General features: G+C 44.9%; 4 protein-coding genes across 8 annotated transcripts in view; 2 read left to right on the top strand and 2 right to left on the bottom strand.

The window, feature by feature from the left end:
• The window catches only part of LOC106746739, a 40,276-nt gene extending 30,975 nt beyond the window's left edge, over nucleotides 1-9,301 (bottom strand). For 2 of the 4 annotated variants that reach the window (XM_014623658.1, XM_014623660.1), the window contains exons 1-2: nucleotides 948-1,389; nucleotides 392-841 (exon numbers count right to left, since the gene is read on the bottom strand). The gene's annotated coding sequence lies outside the window, so the exon portion shown is untranslated. Of the gene's footprint in view, nucleotides 1-391; nucleotides 842-947; nucleotides 1,390-8,483 lie in introns of those variants that run through there. The other 2 variants (XM_014623659.1, XM_014623665.1) reach the window with 1 other exon arrangement.
• A 342-nt stretch (nucleotides 9,302-9,643) lies between these two features.
• Nucleotides 9,644-11,940, top strand: LOC106746741 (RNA polymerase II subunit A C-terminal domain phosphatase SSU72). Of its 2 annotated transcripts, none has more exons than XM_014623667.1 (4): nucleotides 9,644-10,059; nucleotides 10,310-10,453; nucleotides 10,928-11,150; nucleotides 11,279-11,940. In XM_014623667.1, the coding sequence occupies exons 1-4, from the start codon at nucleotides 9,977-9,979 to the stop codon at nucleotides 11,378-11,380; spliced, it is 552 nt and encodes a 183-aa protein (XP_014479153.1). In that variant the 5' UTR covers nucleotides 9,644-9,976; the 3' UTR covers nucleotides 11,381-11,940. The 2 variants fall into 2 exon arrangements, with proteins under 2 accessions (XP_014479153.1, XP_014479152.1); XM_014623666.1 differs by having other exon boundaries at nucleotides 9,645-10,059; nucleotides 10,928-11,186.
• LOC106746738 (large subunit GTPase 1 homolog) lies at nucleotides 11,882-15,209 on the bottom strand. Its single transcript, XM_014623657.1, has 4 exons — nucleotides 14,965-15,209; nucleotides 13,372-14,794; nucleotides 12,633-12,954; nucleotides 11,882-12,215 (listed from the first exon to the last, which is right to left on the bottom strand). The coding sequence occupies exons 1-4, from the start codon at nucleotides 15,064-15,066 to the stop codon at nucleotides 12,080-12,082; spliced, it is 1,983 nt and encodes a 660-aa protein (XP_014479143.1). The 5' UTR covers nucleotides 15,067-15,209; the 3' UTR covers nucleotides 11,882-12,079.
• A 156-nt stretch (nucleotides 15,210-15,365) lies between these two features.
• Nucleotides 15,366-20,677, top strand: LOC106746742 (transmembrane protein 18). The gene is made up of 5 exons (XM_014623668.1): nucleotides 15,366-15,873; nucleotides 17,947-18,064; nucleotides 18,188-18,242; nucleotides 18,373-18,466; nucleotides 18,574-20,677. Exons 1-5 carry the CDS (start codon nucleotides 15,805-15,807, stop codon nucleotides 18,703-18,705), a joined length of 468 nt encoding a protein of 155 aa, XP_014479154.1. The 5' UTR covers nucleotides 15,366-15,804; the 3' UTR covers nucleotides 18,706-20,677.
• Nucleotides 20,678-21,974: the final 1,297 nt, after the last annotated feature.

Raw genomic sequence — 21,974 nt, 5'->3', positions numbered from 1 at the left:
GGAACTGTACAACGTGAACGGTAAATTGTCAAACTGTGTCTTGATAATTCGCGGACTCTGAGACTCGGCAACAGTGCTGAAGTCAACTAAATTCTTTTTCTCTTTGAAAAGGAAAATTCCATTAATATATTCGTAAGTGTTATGTTTAAAATTTAATACCCCGCATATATCGAGATAATCGAGAAAATGTGAAGCAAGTTTGAAATATGAGTCCTCTTCTTTAAGCCCCGATACATGGAGAAAACGGCAGTAACTCACTTGAAACAACAAAGAACAATGGAGTCTGTATAATGTCGTACATCAAGATTCTCTATTGATTCCTCAAGTTCGATGGAATTCGCAGGGTTAAAACGTAGAGACGAATTCTCGATTCCGGATCGAGTTTACTTACGTTCGAGATGAAAACGGGCCCGACACTTGAGTATTCCATTTGCGTTCGTTAAGGCGATGCGATTGCGACGATGCGCTCGTGATGGCCTCGATGACCGGAAAAAAAAGAAGCATGAACGATGTCTAGGACGAAGAGACGCACGTTAATTTCTATTACTTACGCGAATCACGTGTCAATACGTGGATAAATCCCGCGCCAGCTATGGTGTCTGGCACGGATCCGCCTCTTTTTTTCTTTCCCCTTTTTTATTTCTCTCGCGCTAGCGTACTAAAAGTGTCGACGTTGGGAATTGCACAAGGTGCTAAACGTGCGTGCTAACAATTAGACTGAGCGCTCGTTGGAACACAAGGTGAAACAGATTTGCGAGTCGCACGCGTTAATCGGCGCCCGCGAAGGCGCATTTTGCCCGTCGCGTTGGAACGCGCTCCCGCGATAATGTGCGAACGACCGCTGTAAAGAACATTCAAACCGATCATTTCAAGACGTTGTGTTTCTTCTTCTCTCATTTTTACCGTACGGTAAAATATTGCCGAACGATTTAGATGGCACTCAATACTTGCGGATTATCGGCTCGAATTGTGGGACTCTCTCTCTCCCGTTTCTTACGAGCTGCTCGACACCTTCTTTACACCTCTTTTCTCGAAAAAGGCGAGTTTCTTAATTGATCTTTCTCTCGACTCGAGCGCGCTTCTCCTAGGGACGGCTTGCGCAACGGAACTGCAAACGAACAGTGAACACACGCGCACGTGCGTACAAAAAGCATTTACATAACGTCTGACAAACGGTTCGGTCACCTTGTTTAATTACACCTAATTTAAGCCTCTTATATGTGACACCATTACGTTATTGCGTGGATCATCCTTCAATTAAAGCGCAAGATCCGTCGAACCTGTGAACGAGCGAGTCGTCATGCGCGAGCTACGCGAATCTCAAGTACTACGAGACGTTCGACGACGGTACGTCCGCCTACGTGTTTCGAGGAGATGAGCGTGAGAGGAATGCGTCGCTTGGAATTGTTAGATAATTATCGGATGTACGAAGCGTGACGCCAAGCAGCCTCGCGAATTCGAGTCTGCGTTACACGGTATCGGCAATAAACGCGGTGTCGATACGAGCAGCGATCGCGATTCTATAAGGGCTCGCTTTCACGCGCGTTCCAAGCGGCGGAGAGGAGGAGGCCTTCCTCTCGCGGAGAAAGCGATACCGCTGCACACGTGCATGTGTAACGTGTAACTTCCTCGCTCACCGAGACGTCACCGCCGATGGGCGTAGGCGCCGGTGTGAGAGGCGCGCGAGATAATCCCCGCGTTCTTACGTAAGGTATGCGAATCGAGCCGAAAGCCGCTCGAAATACGCGATTTGTGGCTCGTAGCTGTGATCTTTTCCGCTTGAGTTACCAACTTGACCCCGTTACTGCATAAAAAAATTACCGTATATCGCGCTGAGTCATGAATAACTTCCGCCGTTTTTTCCATCTCTCTTCTTTCTCGCGCGAAATACTTGGAAATTGAGCCTGATCTAACGTGCATACTCGCCGTTATTAATAACGATTCGCGCGTTCCCCCCCAACTGATAGAGCCCTGCTCTTTCGTCCGCGGCGAAGAAATAAATACTCGCGTCTTCCTGCGCCGCCCTCACGCGGAGCGCGATATTTTTAAACCGTATGACACGGAGGGCTCGTGCTTCTCGAAGAGAAGGAGGGAAGAAGGAAAGAAAGAGAGAGATACATAACGACTGTCTCCGTGAAGATCTCGGGGCAATGGCCCGTCAAGGTCGCATTGCGACTGCACGCACGGACGCACTCCCCTGAGGTGGCGAGCGTCCGCGATGGTGTGCGAGGAAGAAGCACTTCCACCAGGTAGAAACGCCTAACCTTAACGATCGTTCGCCGGAGACTGACCTTCGTGACGTAACCGAGCGAGAAAACCGCGCGAATCCGCACGCCAGTTCTTCTATTACACGCGCCAAGCAAATTACACAGTCCTGGAAGGTGCTTGCGTTTCAGGTGCGAGACAGGACAGGCAGGGGCGAAACGATAAGACCGGCCATTAAACTGCCACCGCCGGGGAACTTCGATCGCCCGTTGCGACTATCACGAGTTAACGATTAAGTTCAAGCTTTTTGCTCGCGCCTCCAGAAATGTGCACACGCTAATGGAAAAGGTGACTTATCCTCAGCATCTGGTTACGCAGCTACGGGTATTCAATACACTCACGCTACGCGTGAAGTACTCGAGCCGCATAAACTCGAATCGAAATTGCTTGATGCTTTACTCCGACGCTCTTAAGGATAGTTTGCGCCTACTAATAAAAACCTACTTTGACGATAGTGACAATTTTTAACTTCTCTCTTGAACTTTTCATTCTACAGATTGAATTCTAATGCTACCTTCATAGCCTATTTTGACGCTAAAACAGAAATTTAAGACATCGTCAGGGTCAAAATACGGGTTATATTATATTATTAGAATTGAAATTGAACTTATTTTTCCATCTCAGCTCCTTGTGTCGTAGAATTAAAGATTTAACACAGGGGCAAAATTTCGACTCGGAATTGCCTCTTATCGTTCCCTCCTCCTCTTTTCACGCCGACTCCCGCCGATTTCCTGCCGACCGATCGAGTTTGCGTTGAAGCAAATTTATATCGTTACTTCCCGAGCTTTCTCCGCGATGTAAGATGCAGTTTTACAGCGCCAGAGGTGATATATCTGCGGACAGTTAATCAATTCGAGACGATTGAGGCCTCCATTTCCATCACGTGCATTATCGTTACCCACGCCCTCTCCCTCGGGCATAAAATAACGCTCGACTCACCGGTGGCGAGTGAAATTGTCAAAGTGCTAAATCTCACGGTGGTCTCGTGCCTAGAGTTGAATTTCCGTTGCAAGGTGCGGTTAGAGAGTCGCGGGGAAAAAAGAAAGGTAGACGCACCGTAGTGCCAGGGCGAAAAGCAGGCGCCTGCGTTGGACACGCGCCAACTATTTTGAGCCCCACAATAGAAATCTTATCGTCCGTTGCTCTCACGGACAGCCGTGGAACGCGGCGGTGGCCGGCGCTGACTTCACACGAAAGGCATTGCAGGCTGAATTTCAAGCGTAGAAAGGATCTATTGTCGATGCGCGAGCGACTCGCCCGAGTTCCACGTTTTTTTTTTCGGCAAAAATAACGGGAGAGTTCCTCGGTCCGTCGCGGATTATGGTAAATACGGCGATTAACGGCGGTTTAATAAGCGCGACTGCGCGAAAAACTGTGCGTAGATTTCCGAAGACCGAGACACGTTATATTTCCGATTACGAAATGTGTTTCACGATGCAGGCCGAACCGGTCTCAACTTTGTTGTTAAACGCAGTCGCGACTTATTTTAATCCTGGCACGGCTGTATCACGTTATATAATTTATGACGTGATTAATTGCGGTAGTAGTTCAGTGGTGGAACGGTCTACTGCAAATTTCGACGACGTAATCGATACAAAGTGCTACGGATTACGGGCAAATTAACTCCGTCATATTAGAGTGAACAACATTTATAATCTCTTATTGAGGTTAATGTCGATTATAGGGAAACATAATAACGCGTTAGCCCGCGGAGCTGCAGTTAGGATTGAAACTGCGCAATTTTCATGTGAACGCTCGCGTTAAATCCTCTTGCATGCGAGTGATAATTAATACTTAGAATATTAAGAAAACCCGAGATGGAATTTCGATCCTATGTTAAACCTTTAATCAGAATAGCATCAAAACTTCGACTCGGGAAGGAGTCAAATTTTCATTTAAGCACGCCCTTAAAGTCTCGGACATTTTTCTTCGATACTCTGTATAAATCTCATTAGATAAATTATTCTCAGCTCTCCCGCACACAAATGGTCGAGAAACGAAGTTAGTGGCGATTGTTATTAATGATTTTATTAGCGGTCATGAAGCGTAATAAATATCGGGATCGTGCGGAGTGAGAACGCTGCGGAAAGCAGACTTCGTCTGACGACCTTTGAGATTCGCTTTCGAGGCATCGAGCCGCCTCAATGTCGAAGGCAGCTCGGCGCGAGATACTTAGTGCTTGCATACCGATCGAGGACAAGTCGTGACGCGAATCGCGAACCGGCCTCAATGACCTTTGCGCGTTCACTCGCGCTTTCACGACGCATTCGCGAGCCCTTTGATAGATCAGGGATCTTGGAGGGCTCGCTTATCGCGCAGCGATCACGAGAAAACGCGCCTGAGAAAAGCAAAACTTGATCAAGATATCTTATCTTAGAGAATTTGGAACATTTCGATGCGTGGAAACCGCGAGAAACCTGACAAAATTGCAAATTTAAGTGAATGTTAACGTTTAATTGATTTAATTTAACTGTCGAATGACAAAGTCGGGTCGCATTCGATCGGATCCAACGCCTTCGCGCACGCGCTTATGAAGCTTTATATTTTAGGTATATTACATATTTTGCGATATATTTATTTTTACATATTTTCTAACTTATCGTGAGAATAAAAAGTGTCTGGTTGAGAAAATTAGTCGAAAAGTTACAAAATGCTCCCACCGATCAAATCCGACCTTGCTATATATGAACCTTGTTATTCCAGGATCAATGTTGTGTATGCGTGTGAGCGATTTTTATATTATTAGAATTTCTAATTAATTTTTGTGCTCATTGAGCTCCATCTCTCTCGGAGATAAGGCTCCTTCGATCCAGTTTGCTAAAATCCAGTAAAAGTTGACCGACGGAAGGGGAATGCTGGCATTCTGAATCGCGCGTTTTCCCAACTTTCGAATCGCTAGTACCGTGACAGAAACGACGACTTCGGCTCCGCAACCGAAGAAATTCCGTCGAGTTCCGGTATATGAAGGATCTCTTGCGATCGCGTCGCGTCCGCCGTGTAGGAATATCGTTTCCGCTCTGACGGTCGCGACTTTCCGACTTTCACGGAATCGGCCGCGGCGATACCGGATTGGCCAATTTGGGATTAATGTGGCTATCCGCCGTGAGGGATGACGATTTTCTTTCCATCCGCGATTTATTAATTCTCGTTATGAGAATCGTCGTTGCGAGGGATCGGCTAACCCAAGATTAATAATGGGGAAGTAAGGACCGCCTGTATCGTCTCGTGATTTACGAGGTTCTCGCGCGACAGCGGAGAAGTGTATGATAAATAAGAGCTGAGCCGAATCGTGTGCCTAGCGCTCGAAAAGACATCTTTAATTATCTTGTCATTCGTTCGATTAAGTATGTAAACGATTCCTCTCGAATGCCCGCAAATATTGACGGAATAAATATTTGTAGGAAGCACACCCGTAGAAATTCCCAAGCCGAATGATTATTTCGCGATTCCATCAATATGTATGGACATTCAAGAGCTTCGCGACTTCTGTCTCTTTATTTGAGATCCGGGAACTCCGAATTCGGTGATAACAAAGGTATCGCCTTGACGTTTCTATAATTCTACGGTGTCGTTATTATTAGAATATAATCGAATCACCTATCCTCGCTTCGCGACACTTTGGATTTATCGGACGACCGATGTGTCGCGGCTGCGTCCTCACAACGCCTTGGCAACGGAGCAAAGAGCGACACGGACAAATAGACGTGATTTGTCGCGTAAAACGCGACGCGTGACGTTGATATTCGGCGCACGTAGGCCGCATCGCGGCTCGGAGGATAATTTAATCAGCGTTGCATCGTAAGGATGACTTTTGGCTACTCGTTTATGCATATAACATCCGTCGGATGTCAGTCCTACGGACTCTCAGGGTCGTGGAATGTTCGTCATTAATAACCATGAGTTCAAGCGTATCCGCCTTGCGTTTTCGTCATTCAGCACGTAGGACATAATTTACGACTAGCGCGCAAGACCGATTGCGTGGGCGCAATCGATTGTACGGTTTTACATTCTAGCGATCGCTATACGGAATTTTACGCTTTTCGCATTCGCTGTCGGCTGAACGAGGTAATTTAAGAAGCCACGTGTGCTAATCCTCTCGAGGAACAAGATCAGTCGGCATGCAATTTTAATCGATTCTAAATTCACCGAGGAAAATCTGTCGTTAAAATAAAGCTCGCGAAAAGTCGCGGTTTAACGAGATCCACTGAGCGCGATGAATACGCTGGAGAAATAAAATTCAATTGTATCGTAACGGGGGAGAGGGGGATTAATATGCGGCCCGCGTTCGGCGTCATTTGAAAAGTCGATCACCGGCGTAACGTTGCAATCGCCGTGAAATATTTCTATCTAAGTGGTCCGGTGAAGCAATCACCATGCGAGACGCAACGAGCACATAACACGCGCCATTATAGGCCATACAAAGAGACGAGCCGTGGATCTAAATTGGTTTCGTCAATCGTTGATCCGTTTGCCCGTACGAACAGCGGAACGAAATGCGGTGCACGTGCACCGACCGTTGCGACAGACGACAACGGCGACAACGACAACAACAGTGACGACGATTCGCCGAACGAGAGCGCATACGGATGCTGCGACGCCACACGAAAGTAGCTTGAAGTCGCCTCGTTAATTTTACAACACCCATCGGCGATGAGTCTCGCGCGAACCGTTTAAACTCGACTCGACGGCGAAAGGGAAAGGGGTATCCAAACCAATTCTCAAGTTTTATAGACAATGCGCCACTTATCCGAGAGAGAAAGCCGCAAACCATTTTTTCCTCACATTCGTTCTGCGTATCGTAATAATGCACTCGCAAATAGCATCGATTTTACAATGCTGCCGGCCTTGACACATATAGCTTTTTCAAGGAGAAATGATGATTCCCTGAAAACAACAGCGAGACAAATGCTTCGGCCGATTTTACCAGCTCCGATCGTTGCGCGCCTCTCGGAAATTTAGTGCGGAGAATTTTTGCTTTGTTAATTACTCGAAAACTTTTCTATAAAGTGGCATTTTTGCCGAGGAAAAACTGACTTCGAAGCGGCCGGCGAGCTCTCATCGTGCCAAGAAGTGGAAGTGTGATAGTGCAACAAACGTGTTATTACGCGACTCGCTCGTGCATCTCCCCGGACTCCTCCTAAACACGGTAAGTCGAATTTCGTTCGAAATCTCGCTCGGGGTATCGTGTTCACTTTCGGATGATCACGACACCAAGTACGGTCTTGCGAGAGCTATCGAGCGCGAAATTGAAGTCCAGACCCGGGCCCCGCCTTAATTCGGGGGGCCTCCGAGATTGAAGCACACAATCTTCGTCGGCGGCGAGGACGAGCGGAGTCACCGGGTATGTTGGCAAAGTACACGCGACGCTAGTCATTATTTCGCGGTTTTGTAAGAAGACCCGCGACCGACATTATGCAATTTTGCGACGAGCCTCTTTAATTCCCCGTCGAGTCGCTGCGCGCGCAAATTTCGCGCGCGGATTCGTAGGACGCGCCGTTTAACAATTTCGCGAATCAACACTCTTTAGTGCACACATTTTTCTAGAAATTTCAATTTTTTTTTTTCAGTAATTACTCATGATCTTAGGAATTTTGGAGAAATATTTAAAAATATCCTTTTTTGTATATTCGGCCTTTTACCGACGGTGAAAGCGCGAAATACGTTTGAACAACGTGCTTTGCAGATGCAGGAACCCGCGCGTTTACACTTCGAATTTCAACGGGGACTGAAGATTGAGCATCAATACAGCTTTGTACATATGCAAAGCGACGCGCTAAGAAGTTAAGAGTACAATCGACACAATTGACGAATTAAAATCCAAATGCGTGCGGAAAAAGGATGCTTCTCGCATTTCATGTACTGTTCTTAACAGCAATCGCGTAATTTTTCTCTAGGGCGAAACGTGAAAAACTTCACGTGAACTCGGAGATTTTAGCGATCGTGTAACTTTTCGAATCGTGAGAGTGTCTGAGAGACGTTTTTGGAAGACGTCTTAAAGACATTTTAAGTAAATAAGATTTTTCAGACATCTTACGTCCCGATTTAAGACGTCGTCTGGGATTTGTTCACATTTGATTTTACGCGATCTTGTGCCGTTTCTTCCATGCCTTAAATTAATCAGTTCGTTTTATATCCGATATGAACTCTCAAATGAAACATACGACCTCGCACGCAAAAGACACGCTACTTACTGTAGTATTTACTTAATCGGTACTTACCGACATCTTGTTCGCCGTGTCCACAGTACTTGAGCATAGAACGCAGCGATTCGAGGTTCGAATCGTCGTGAGGCGATGCGACTTCTCGTCCGGTACTCTTCACTCTCGATCATCCGCATGCGAACGTCTCCCTCGAACGCAGATTGAAAGAGAAAAACGCAGCGATCTGAAGACGCGAACTTCGAACTGTCCTGTCGACGAACGCGCGGCACGTCACTCGGCACTCTCAACGGTCCCCGTTCGCAAAATGTCTTCACTCTTGACTTTGATCGTTTCGCGAAATCTCCTCCGCAGGAACGCGCGAAACACTTTCGGCACTCCCGAGGCAGAGAGAATTTGCGAAGCTCTCTCGCCGCGAGCCGAAAAGCGTGAAATACAGGACGACTTTTCGGCTCCGCACCGTAGCGTCGCGATCCGTCCCGTAACTGATCGCCATGTTGCAACGATTGTGATTCTCGAAGAGTTATGCGCGCCAACTTCACTCAGCACCCCCGACCAGCCGTTCGCTCTTGGCGGCTTTTCGACGATGCTTCGCCACGCGACGACACGCGAAGCTTTCGGCGTTTCCAGCGATATTTTGAGCGCGAGATTCACCTTCGGCGAAAGCCTAAATTGTGGGGCGATTTGTGGAACGTTGAACTGCCGAGAATACAGCGGACGCGCGATACCCCGCTTTATCATCGCGAAATTTGCGTTCAGCGACCGTTTGACTTTGTCGTAGTAAACTCACGATACTTACTTTCGACATTCCCGATGGGGATAACCGGCGCGTGAGACTCATCTTCGATACGTTTGAGCCGAAATCGCGGGAGAAGCGGCACGGTTTTCCGTATTCAACTGCCGAGCCGCCATTGCGGCGGTTGCAACTGTCGAAGCGTTGATATCGATACATCTTTATCGATACATTCGATACGAGGCGTATCTCGCGCGAAATCTCGATTGATAATTATCGTTCCGAAATAATAATCAATTTAAGAATAATCAGTAACGCTACCGGCTATTGCTTGAATATCGGCAGCGACTCCCACGAGTCCCACGAGGTTATCGAACTTCTAAAGATGTCTCGTCGATAATTCAACGTTCTTCATATTTTCACAATTTTTATCACCATACGGCAGTTATCCGTTCACAGATGGCGTTAAAGTATGGCTGCGATTTTATCGACAGAGTAGGAGAGCCAGAGTAGTCGCGATACCGTTCGCGATCCCCGTAATTGTCACGTTAATTATCGTCAGAATTTCGCATTGTTTAAAGAACAATTTGTAATTACCGTTAACGAGTCAATCAAATCGTATTACGCTCCTCTGACCACACTCGACCGTTTTATTTATACAAAGAAACAGTACTTTTGTAGATATACGCCGAAAATTCGTACATATACCAAATATATCGAACCTAACCTCCAGACGCGAGAATATTTTTTCAGGTTAGGTGACAGAATAGTTTTTGTATACCGCTACACATTTCATAGTTTTAAAGATACGTACGAAAAGATGCCTGCACCGAATTCCATCAACGTAGCTGTTATTTGTTCGAGTAATATGAACAGAAGCATGGAAGCGCACGCTTTCTTGAGGTAATCGATCGCGCGATTAACCCATTGGAATCAACGATGAATCCATCGATGACTTAAATCGTCGCAGTTGTTTTTTCGCGTAGAGAATTAACGTTCGCTCTCATTGTCCTAAAAACATTGCAGATTCGACTCAGAGATTTTTTTCAAGAGAAAAAAAAATTGAGGATTGAAGACTTCATTGCGTTAACCAAGATTCACTATCTAAACTCAAAGTAAACTCGAAGTATATTTGAAAATACAACTGTTTCAGCAAAAAGGGATTCAACGTGAAGTCGTTCGGAACTGGAGATAAGGTGAAGCTGCCTGGGAACGCGCCGGACCGTCCTAATATTTATGACTTTGGGACATCATACGACGAGATCTACAATGATCTATTAGCGAAAGACAAACAATAGTATCCTTGACATAAATAAGCTTTTGCATATTTCTTGCATTATATATGTGATATTGAAAATATAGATCTGTCCTGCTCCTTGTTACCTTTGCAATTTGCACACTGAGCTAGTAGTTTAGATTGACTATCCTTTGTATGTACGTTGCTTTTTTTACTTTATGATATATATAAAAGTTTTTATCATTTTTATGTAAAGTATCCTGTAAAGAGAATTGGTTTATTAGGGCAATCAATAACATTCCTTATTTAAATCTCCAAACTTGTGATTTATGACACACGAGGTTTGTTTTCTCTTCTGACATTCACTGATATTCAATATTAAAAACATATATATATATATATATATTTATTTATTAGATTTTCAGTACTGGCAGCGAATATCGAACTTCTTGAACTAATACAGCTAATTCAGGAATGGAAAACAAACCTACGATTACCAATCAATAAAAGTGCATTCCTGAACAATCAATACAGTTATACACAGAACGGTTTATTGCACATGTTGGACAGAAACCGTCGGATAAAACCTAGGCCAGAACGGTTTCAACTGTCAAAGGATAAGTTTGACATTCTGATCACTTGCGAGGAGCGTGTATACGATCAGGTGATTGAATGTATGGAATCTAGGACTCAGGAAGAGAATCAACCTGCACACTTAATCAATATTGATATTCAAGATAATCATGAAGAGGCCACCGTAGGATCATTTCTTATATGCGAACTAGTTACAGTGGTATTCCACATTTTTTATATGTTTCATATGTTTACGATCTATCTTATTTCTGCTATATTCACGCGATGACATGATGTATTTTTGTGTTTCAGCTGGCTAATAGCGAGGACTTAGACAATGACATAGATGAATTACTTCACGAATTCGAGTCGAAATTCTCGAGAACGATATTGCACACTGTACTGTTTTACTGAAAATCTGATAACCCGTGAGAACGGCCATCTGGAAGATGGTGTTCTTTGAACCTCACATACAAGCTTATTTATGAGAGAGAAGTTATATATATATACATATATATATATATATATATAAAGTTAAATACATTTTGCCGCGTATAATCTCATCCATCGGACCGTGTGAACATTCTGAAATGAATGAAGAGAATTCAATTCGTGCTTCCTACTTGACAAACAATTATTTAAATTTATTCAAAATCTGATTTGCGCGGAATGTAATCTCTACGGTTTATTGCCGAGATTGATTACGGGTTGATTGGTTACGGGAGATTGGTTACGGGTGAAATATCGTCATGCCGCGAGATTCGCAGCGGTACACCGTACAGCTGCGATCGAGCGCAGTCTGCCGGCTGTTGTGTGGTGCCGAATTTTAGTATGATATATCTGAGTAATCTGTTAGGGAAGTAATAAAATACGGAGAACGAGAGAGAGAAAGAAAGAGAGATAAAAAAGTATAAGATATCACTTTCGCAAATCAACTAGATTTTAGCATATGTACATATATTGTGTATAACAGATACAGTGTACAGAATATTAATTCCGTGCCCTTACACAATCTGTAGTTATATCGCAGATATAATTACAATCATATTGCAATTATATACGAGTTGAAACATAATAGAACTTTACGGTGATATTTCCGCGCGCGTCTCACGCTCAGTGTTGGTCGAGATGAGCGTATAATCTTCGTCCTTTTTCGCGCTTCTTCTTATTGGCGTGTTTGTTTATCAGCTTCCATGGCTTTTCATGGAGCGACAGACTTTGCGTGGATCCGACTTTTGACTCAGCAACTCTGAAAATCGATTGGGAGAGATTGCATTTATCTGTCAATTTTATACCAAACTACAAGAGAAAGAGAGAGAAATAGATAGACATAAACGCCTCGACGTTTAGATGCATGCGAAGCGAAGCGTCGTCCGGGCATTTCAATTTCGCTGCGTTTTATTTGATTAAGTGATTCATTTTCCAAGTTTATAGAACCTATAACTGTTGCCAATATACACGACTGGTCTTACGAATCGTATTCCTTGCAACTGTTTAACAGTTACTGCTCGAGACTTATTAACGTCCTATGGCGAATCCTTTAAGGACGGACCACTCAAATGATACAATTTGCGACTACGTTTACAATACGTCTTAATATAAGATTACCGAGAAGACTCGCGGCGTGAAAAGTTTAATAAGCGAAGTGAGCGTTTTTGGTACATACGTAGACAACGAACGTTGCGGCACGGGTCGTCCGCCGAGGGCCCCTTTCATGTGTACACCGGACGATATATCTCGGAAGAACATACGGTTGAACTCCTCCTCCGTTATCTGACTACCTTTGTTCACTCTGACCGCTCTGGGCGGTATGTGCCTGTTCGCGGAGAAAAGCCGACGCCGCGGCGGGAACGCGTGGAAATGTTCTTGCTCGCGCGTCGGTGGTGCGACGCAGTACAACAGCCTGCCATTAACGAAATCCTTAAGAACGTATCTCGCTGAACGAGCATTGTCCGGCTGGCCGTTCTGTGTCATAAAACCTCTGTTATCTGCAATCAAGATGGGAAAGAGAACACTTATATACAATAATTATCATTATGGGATACATATTGTGCACATGCTCAGGTAGCAGTTGGTTTCGCACACGCTTTTCAAATGTATGCGAAACCAACGTGTGCTACCCGAGTGGATACAAATGTACGGGATACGTAGATGTACATGGAATCAATTAAGAGCACAGTTCCACTGTGTGTGCGTACGATTTATATCATATTAAATGAAATTGACTAAAAAACACTAATAAAAGAATAAATGAGAAACGAGTCGTGGCGTTATTACATAAATACGAGCACAAAGCTGATTAAGCGCGGCACGGATCTCTTTCGGATATTACGACGATATGCGTGGATTAATTTGAAAAGCTTAATTTGAGAAGACTAAAAAAATTTTTGGAAAAATTTACGTACAACCGTGTGCGTTTAGAAGCTCATCCGTGTTCAGTGGACGGTCGGTATCTTTCTCCGATGGAACGGGTAAGATAAGGCCGTACAGATCCTCCAGGATGTGTCTGGGTATCAGAGTGGTTAACAACGTGACCGGCGGCACATGGTCCCGCATCTGATCGATCGGCAGTATGCCGTTCAGGATCATCTCCGCTTTCGTGCTGATGAAGCTTGGCGTCACCAATCCTGGACAATCGCACAGCATCAGATCTGTGTCCAGGTACAGCGTCTGGAAGTGCTTGGTCTTGCCTGGCGTGGCGGACACGGAGACTTTTTTGTCCATCAGCAGTGCATTGATAGTGGAACTCTTGCCGACATTTGGATAGCCTACCAAGCCGATCGTCGTCACCCCCTTCGTGTGTGTCTCACCCTTATATATCGTCTTTAATAATTCAATAAGATCGCCCCTGTTTAACAGTTCCGACGAATTAACAACTCTCTTCTCTCCAGTTTCGCGCTCGGAATTAATTGTTGTCTCAATTTCTTCTTTCCCGTTCTCTGAGCCCGTTGCGGAGATTCGTAATCTTTCTAAAGCATCCTCCGGAGCTTCCGCTCGTTTCTCCTTCTCAGTTTCCGTTTTGGGTGCGGCGATCAGGTCGCTGTTATCGTCGGCGCTCTCGTATTCCGATTCCGACATGAATTCCGAATTGTAGACCGACTCGTCGGTTTCGCTCTCTTCTTCGTCAGTACGGTCGTCCTCGTAATTCTTATCGTTTGAATTCACCTCATCTTCGTTCTCCTCTTCCTTGATTTTCTCCGCTGATAATAACGCGGAGAAAAAGGCTACTCGTACATTTATATCGGCGAAGTACTTCGCCCATGCCTCTCTTTGCTCGTTCGTTAGAAAGTCCGCTTTATTGATGAGGATCATGTTCAATTTCTCGCCGTTGACTTCCTTGACGTAACATTCCAGGTCCTCGCAGCGGAAGAGCAATGGATTGCGCGCGTCCACGATTTGTACGACGACATCGCTGCGCTCAACGACCCTCCACAGTTGTCGCCAGAACTCCAAGTTCTTCTCGAAAGGCGTCAACAATATTCCTTCGGTGTCCTGTAACTCGGCAAGAGAACGTCTCCATTGCAAGAACGTCTCCTTCTCACGACTCAGCAACTCTTGAGCGGTGGTGGAACTGTCCCATTTTGGTCTCCTCGGTATCTTCAAGAGATCCCTATTTTCCTTCTGCGACTTCAGGATCTTGTCTTGCTCGGCCTTTGTGAGCAAACCACTCTTGGAATTCACAAACCTGACATTTAATTTCTCCGCTTGGAACTCGGTCCCCGCAAGTTCCGCGGTCGCCAGAAACTCTTGGAAGGAACTTTCCTCTGTAACCGATTGCAAATTCAAGCGGCCCCAGTCATAACCGTCATTGATTTCTGAAGTATGGAGCTACAGAAAGAAAGGCAAATCAATAACAATATCAACAGCACTTATTAGTAACAGACCTATCCAGTAGCTTGCAGACAATGAAAATTATAATAATGATGATAAATAATGAGGGTCAAATAACAACGTGTGAAGATTTAAGCGAAGAGATTAAGCAAGATCCATGATATTACCATAGACGGTTCGTTGCTGTTCCTTTTAACTTTCCGGGCTCCAAAACGATCTCTGATTAAAGATTTTCCCAGGATGTTACCCCCCTTGCCCCTTTTCCCCATGATGTTAGATCCAATTAACTTTTTCCAAAAGTACACACGCGTAACACAATAACGTAGAGGTTATGTTGTTTACAAAGCGTTAAACCTGTCACACTTCACGTGTTGGAAATCGACAATTGCCTGTTGGACCAATCAGGACGGAGTGTGCCGGCGCCTGAAATCACTACGCCGGAGATAGGGACATTCGTTTCCCGCAGGCGGGGATGTCGCTGGTTCAAGTCTCTAGAATATAAAGTTACCGTACACACGGTATATATCGCCCCGCTGCGTCGTTCACACATATACCCACGCAGGGTGCGTTACACACTGCCCACGCACGAAGGCACACGCGACATTCACGCGAAGGAGCGACGTCTCCCGACCGTCACGCTGCCGCATCCGGCCGCGTCGTTATAAATATTTTCCGTCTCCCAGCGCGTAGGCGCGTGCACACGGTGTTACCGCACGTTTTAGACACCACGTATATACGTAACACGTCCGTTCGCGTCAATTAAACAGTCAGTTAGTCATCCGGACAAACAGTCGGCTCGGTCGGTCGGTCGGTCGGTCGGTTGGTTGGTTAGTCAGTCGCGCCGCTGTCTGCGAGAACGGTGCGTGGAGTCCTTTAGCTTCGCGTCGTGGATACAATCGCCCTATTCCGTTCTTCCTTTGCTCCTTCGACGCCTTCTCCTCGTCATCGTCACCGTCATCGCTGCGATACCTTCAGCGAGGCCCTTGCATCAGTACGAGAGAGACGCAATGTCGAGCCACGATCCGATGTTGATAGCTACGGACGAGATCGACGGTATATGGCCATTCCTGCAGAGTGTGAGTGGTCATCCTTGCCGCTTTATCCTTTTAACCCTCCAGCTGGTCGTTGGAACGCGAGATACAGCCTCGTACGTGTAAGGCACAGGCCTACCTTCGTCGTGGATCACGCGTTCCCCCGGCCACATGTGTGCGCTCACACACGCGTATCTCGTATTTCCCTGCTTGTTCCTCCGAGCGTGTCGGTTACATCAACGTGTCAACAGTTCGAGAGATTGTTTTTATGCACGACGGAAATAAAACCGCGACTAATTAGATTTTCCCCGTTGCGCGAAGTCACGTTCTCGAGGAGGTCGGAGCGAGCGATACGAGGTATAATTTGAAACCGTCCTGACTCCGTACAAAAAGTATGAATATGCCTCCGCATTTTATTGCGATACACGGACTCGGAGCGTTCTCGAAACACACACAAGTGTTTCTCGCCCGGAGTCCTCGCTCGTTTAAATTCTTATGCTCGATGTGCCGTATCGTTACGTTCATGCACGCGAAACATCGATGCACGCTGCTAAATATGAAACACGAATACCAATGAGTCTTCATCTATAGGACTATGCTTAAGTTATATCTTCCGCGCTATTTCCCTCATCTGTGTTATAATCGGGGTCGCGGGCTAAAGAGGTGTGTGAAAATCGAGCTGCTGCTGTCGCACGAGATTTCCCCCCCTCTTCTCGAAATTTGTTCTTTTTCAGCGTCGCTCGTATCCTTCATGGGCGAAACGGGACAAAGAGAGACGTGGAATTCGAAGGGAGAAACGCGAGGGAAGAGAGAGAACGAATGCGATCTCGAGTACGAAATAGCAATAACTTCTCTCTCTCTCTCTCTCTCTCTCTTGGCTTCGCCAGTACTCGGACGCGTTCGTTGCAAATTTCCGCGCTCTCTGCAATTGAAATACCGACGGAAGCGTATTGAAATTTTGCTGGCGCAATGATACGGGAGGGAGCGATGCGATTCCGGGAATTCGGCTCTCAGCTGATGACCGACGATATTTCTGCCGTCCGGATTGCGCCGTCAAGCGGAGCAATTATCTCCGCGCTCTCCGAAAGTCTCGTCTGTGTAACGAGCATGCAACAACCCACAGAAATATCCAAAACGCACATCGGTGTTTCCTGAAAAGATATCGCGGTATCTTCAGGATATCCCTGTGATGTATTTTCTTTATGTGCTTTTTAAGGTTCTTTATGTGCAAACGAGGGGGGGNGGGGGGGGGGAGGAGAGGGTAAACATTGTTGCGACGCGGCGCGATGCATTCCGATAGTCGCGCGTTCTACATACCCGGCCGGCACGCTTGCACTTTCGGTTTCGACGGAGCTTGCCGACGGCCGCGCGCCCGAGAGTCCAGAACCGCGTGTTGCGTCTCCGATTAATTGGTCCCTACTTGACGCGTTTATCTTATCGTCGCGACTGCCGCGGCGGCGGCACGTGCATCCGACGACGGCTCTGATTTTTCGCAGCGGCCTGCCCGTTGGCAAAGGTTTGACGAATAAGAAAAATTTCCGCGCGAAACATCCGGATGTGCACGTGTCGCGCCGATGGTAATCGTCATATCCGGCGTGGTGTCCTATTTTCGTCGAGTTTGCTCAAGGACGAACGCGCCGAGAGAGAGAGAGAGAGAGAGAGAGAGAGACGACCGGGTCCTCGCGAGAAGTGACGTGCACGCTCGCGTATCTCTCGCTCCCCAGGATGTACCCGAATATTTTCGGGTCGTGTATCAGCATCTCCCGCGTCCTTGGAAGTAAACATTCCCGTCGGGATCCGGTTTCTTCTTCCACTCGTTCGCGTGCGAGCACGATTCAAGCTCGCTCGTACGAATAAATCGACGATGCGGGAGGGGATGCGCGCGTGTTTATTACGCATCGTTTACTCTCCCGAATCAGCTCCCGAGAGCAATCAGGAGAAACTGCTGTAATAGATAAGATACAGTACACTTTGTGCGCTATTATCTCCGCCAGACGTTCAAAAATTCCGTTCCTCCTTCTGTCATTCTACTTTCTTTTTCTCAATACGATTCGCGTCAGATCAAGATTGATTTCGCACGTGTTATCACGTAGGCGTACGCATCTTTTCCTGTTGCAGATCGATTGGAGAGATCCATGGTTAGCCGTGCTGTTGACTTTTCACATTGCCATCACGATGACCGCATTAATGACCAGGAATCATGCGAACTTTCAGATAATTCTGTTCCTTGTGCTCCGTAAGTTCACTCGCAGTCGTTCACTGTCGCGTCACTCTGATTAGTTTTATCTATAAATGTTAATTTTATTCCTTTTATCAGCATCTAACCTCAAGCTGATCTCTCTCTCTCTCTCTATTTCAGTGCTTCTCGTTTATTTCTCGGAAAGCATTAATGAGGTAGCTGCGACTAATTGGATGTAGGTATTCGTCACGGTCGAGAAAAAATAAATAAATAAATAAAACGCGGAACGATGTGTCTCGAAGCGCTTCGTTCGCAACGAATCCCGCTCCCGAAGCGCCGTTTAATTGGCTCAATCGTTTTCACAGGGTCTTCTCTAGGCAGCAATATTTCGATTCCAAAGGCTTGTTCATATCCATCGTTTTCTCCGTACCCATCCTAATGAATTGTATGATCATGGTGGTAAGTGTACAATAACCAACATAGTATCGTAAATCTAACCGTGGTAACTGATTCGAGCTAACAACACGCCCCTCGAATATCGACTGCACGCGCCGACGATTTTTCAGGCCAGTTGGCTTTACCAGTCCAGTCAATTGATGACAAGCCTAAAGCGAGCCCAGCTGCGACAGCGGGCGAAAAATCGCCAATTGGACGGTGAGGCGTCGAACGGCAGGGCCAACCGGCCGAAGCAGGAATGAAAACCGGGGATCTAGTCATCGTCGCGGACAGGGAGAGGGCAACATGATAGGAATACGGAGATGAGATACGTTAATTTAATTTAAGGACAAAAAGCGCGGACTCTCTATACTATATATTTACACGTTGACTTAAAAGGAAAGCTAGATAGGTTTCACCAGAGCGCGCTGTGTGTATTGCTCGCCCGTGTCAAGGTACAGAGGGGAAGGAGGCGGGGGAGAAATCAAAGAGAAGACGATGTGACGATGATAAACACGCAATATACGAGCGGCTGATGCGACGGCGTATATACGTTTTCGGCTTCCAAGCAGCGACACGCCCCCCTTTCGCCTTGCCGTCGCTTACGGGCCTGCCGTGTGTAACTTTGGCCATCGCCGGTTAATCGGCCGCAGTCTCGATTGCGAAATAACGCTTTTAATCAATTTGACATTTTGGAGGAGGAAGGAGCGAAGCACGGAGTATCGAAGCGTATCAAAGTAATAGCGCGCGTCGGAACTGCCTAGTCAAGCCATCCGTTAGGACGGTATCTCTTCCATCGTCGGACATTGTGCCGTAATCACAACGATTTCGCGAAATTGACTCGGCTAGGAGCGAACGTGAAATTAAGAGAGAGAGAGAGAGAGAAAGAGAGAGAGATAATCAGCCGCGCGCGACGAACAATAATTGCGCGCGGACGCGCGATATTAGCGCGATGCTGTTACCTTACCGTTTAATTAAGGGACATTCCGGTAGTTAATTTTCGTTTGTTTTGATATATATTGAGATGCTGGTCGTGAATCAAAGTGTTCTTAAATGTTGTATAATTAACGTACTTATATCGCATAATAATAATAGCGCAAGTGTGTGTGTGTGTGTATATGTATGTGTGTCACTTTCGCCGTAAAACAGCTCTGCTATAAGGAGCCGAGGTATATATATAAATATGATGTAATTAAGGGCCCTAGCGCATAATAAAACTGTGTGTATGCCTGCGTGCGTTCGTGCGTGTGTGCCTGGGTGCATATTGTGAGTAAGCATATTGTGAGAATACGCGCGTGTGGGTTGACAGTTCTCAGAGGAAGTAGCAAGATGTCAGAGTAGACGAGCATCGCGTGCATTGTTATCGCGTGTCAAGCTTTCCTAAGTTGTATATTGATGTAAATCAAAGCGCATTATCTTGCCGCCTTAATATGTAACGCGCAAGTTAATCCTTTCCCCGCGGATGACGTGACGGAACGTATAGCATAATGGAGCTTTTATTTTCTACTGATCGTGTATTATATGCAATGAATGGTGCATTTTGTACATCTTTTCAACTCAAAGAGGTTGCTATCAAATGATTCTGAATTCATATATATAAAATATTAAGGCTCCGTGGTAGTCGCTGTCCTTGTTTGATGACGTCGGGAAACGCACGCCAAGATCTTTTGCGTTATACATTCAAACAAAAAGATATATACACAAAATGACATTTGTATCGATTCAGCACACATATACAATTGGTGCCGCTGACTGTTAAAGTGAAAGTAAAGCATTCGTCCAATTTTACATGTGTGCTGCATCGATCTCAAATGTCATTTTGTGAATATATTTGTTTATTTGAATGTATAACGCAAAAGATCTTGGCACGCGTTTTCTCGCTTCTGACGTCATTAAACAAGAACGGCCATAGCGACTCCAGAGCTTTAAATTTGCTTTAATTAATTGTTATATACAGTTTTATAACTTTGTAATATTACATATTTACTTATATATATGTAATATTTGAACGATTTGTACGTGAGCTCTTCGAACGTGAGATCTCGGAGTGTGTTTTATTGTTTTAGGTTTCAGGTAGAAAGTAGATACATTTTTTTTCCATTGACACCGCATATTGTCATCATTTTTTTCCCAAATTAATTGCAATTCCGAACAAGTGCCAGGAAACGAGTTTTTACTAGCGGGAAAGGTTTAGCCATTTTAAGATAATAAAAGTATTTGTTCATACAATGCTCATATTCTTTCGTTTTCTCTATCTGATCTCACCTTTTCACGATACGCATCCTGACTCGACAAATAATAGACCTCGTAAGTATACGTGCATATTTATAGCCGTTTTTTTATGTTTTCTTACAATCGATACGTCGCAATGTGTTACGAAGGTGAGCGTAATTCTTACATTGGCTAGACGATTGAGTTATTTACACGGATATGTAGTCAATAAAGAAATATTCCACAGTTTGAAGTCTGTTTTTTTAGATCATGTTATGTTGCTGGACACGATGATAATTTATTTTTCACAAGGTTACACAAGGTTACACGAAATGTAAATTGGAATCCATTAAATATTAAAATGCTCGACGAAATTCGCCGCGTTGCATCGCATGAACAAAACATTACAAATAAATATTTTTAACGTTTGAAAGGGTGGAACTTCCATTTTAATTTGCACACCCATAGATTGTGACGCAATCTGTTTTCACCGGTTATTCAAAGTTGAAGCTAAAATGTTATTTTTACTTTGATCGTTTATAAAAGACAAACGAAATAGTGTATGGCATTTGTTAAGAAATAAATAGAAAGTTTAAAGAGTTCCTACATCAAAACTTAAGTGAAAGGTGAAGTTGAAAATTAAATAATCGCCACTTCTCATTTAATTCGGTATATTTTAGCAACGAACGACCACGACATTGCAATCTCTACATGACTAAGATGCGAGATTTTAAATTACATAATGCTTCTTGAAGTATATTATTATTTTTTATTCCACCGAAGTTGTAATACGTCTTACGTATTTTTTAATGATAGAGCAAAAGTTCAATTATTCTTGAGTCAACTGTGGAATGATAGTCCAATTCGTTAACTCGATAAAAATAAAATCATTGTTACCTGGCGCCACATAGCGGTGTCATGATAAACTCGTTGAACAAAATTGGTTCGAGTCTTGGTTAAATATGGTTCGAGTCTTGGATGTGATGCCAATTAACCCGCAAAAATAATGGGTTCAATAATTAAGACAGGTCTTTAATGTCTGTTATTTCGTAACCTGTGCAGTTAGGCTCTGCGATATATATTAGAAATAAGAATAAATATTATGGCAATTTCGATTTGTTAACTCTACCCGACTCGGGATCATCGTACTGCATTCTGATTGGTGCGCTTTTAAAAATACACCAATACCGAAGTTACAGCCCGTTAAATTTTACCAGAACTTATCACAAATGAAGAAAACGATTATTTAATTTTTAAGATTCGTTTTTTTCGATCATGAGAAATAAGTAAAAGCATAATAGTGATTTTGATAAAAATAATG

The sequence above is a fragment of the Dinoponera quadriceps genome, unplaced genomic scaffold (assembly GCF_001313825.1).
Source record: "Dinoponera quadriceps isolate SergipeBrazil2010 unplaced genomic scaffold, ASM131382v1 scaffold1565, whole genome shotgun sequence".
NCBI classification, from domain to species: Eukaryota; Metazoa; Arthropoda; class Insecta; order Hymenoptera; family Formicidae; genus Dinoponera; species Dinoponera quadriceps.
The sequence above is the reverse complement of the archived record's forward strand: the minus strand, read 5'-3'. Positions and strand labels throughout refer to the sequence as shown.

Excerpts from the sequence above, each read along its gene's own strand:
- LOC106746741 (XM_014623666.1), top strand. The coding sequence starts at position 9,977 with ATGCCTGCACCGAATTCCATCAACGTAGCTGTTATTTGTTCGAGTAAT. Across the intron at positions 10,060-10,309 it reads GAAGCGCACGCTTTCTTGAG|CAAAAAGGGATTCAACGTGA; the intron begins GTAATCGATCGC and ends CAACTGTTTCAG. Across the intron at positions 11,187-11,278 it reads TATGCGAACTAGTTACAGTG|CTGGCTAATAGCGAGGACTT; the intron begins GTATTCCACATT and ends TTTGTGTTTCAG.
- LOC106746738 (XM_014623657.1), bottom strand. The coding sequence starts at position 15,066 with ATGGGGAAAAGGGGCAAGGGGGGTAACATCCTGGGAAAATCTTTAATC. Across the intron at positions 14,795-14,964 it reads ACAGCAACGAACCGTCTATG|CTCCATACTTCAGAAATCAA; the intron begins GTAATATCATGG and ends TTCTTTCTGTAG. Across the intron at positions 12,955-13,371 it reads GCTTCTAAACGCACACGGTT|ATAACAGAGGTTTTATGACA; the intron begins GTACGTAAATTT and ends TCTTGATTGCAG.
- LOC106746742 (XM_014623668.1), top strand. The coding sequence starts at position 15,805 with ATGTCGAGCCACGATCCGATGTTGATAGCTACGGACGAGATCGACGGT. Across the intron at positions 18,065-18,187 it reads AATTCTGTTCCTTGTGCTCC|TGCTTCTCGTTTATTTCTCG; the intron begins GTAAGTTCACTC and ends TCTCTATTTCAG. Across the intron at positions 18,467-18,573 it reads TGAATTGTATGATCATGGTG|GCCAGTTGGCTTTACCAGTC; the intron begins GTAAGTGTACAA and ends ACGATTTTTCAG.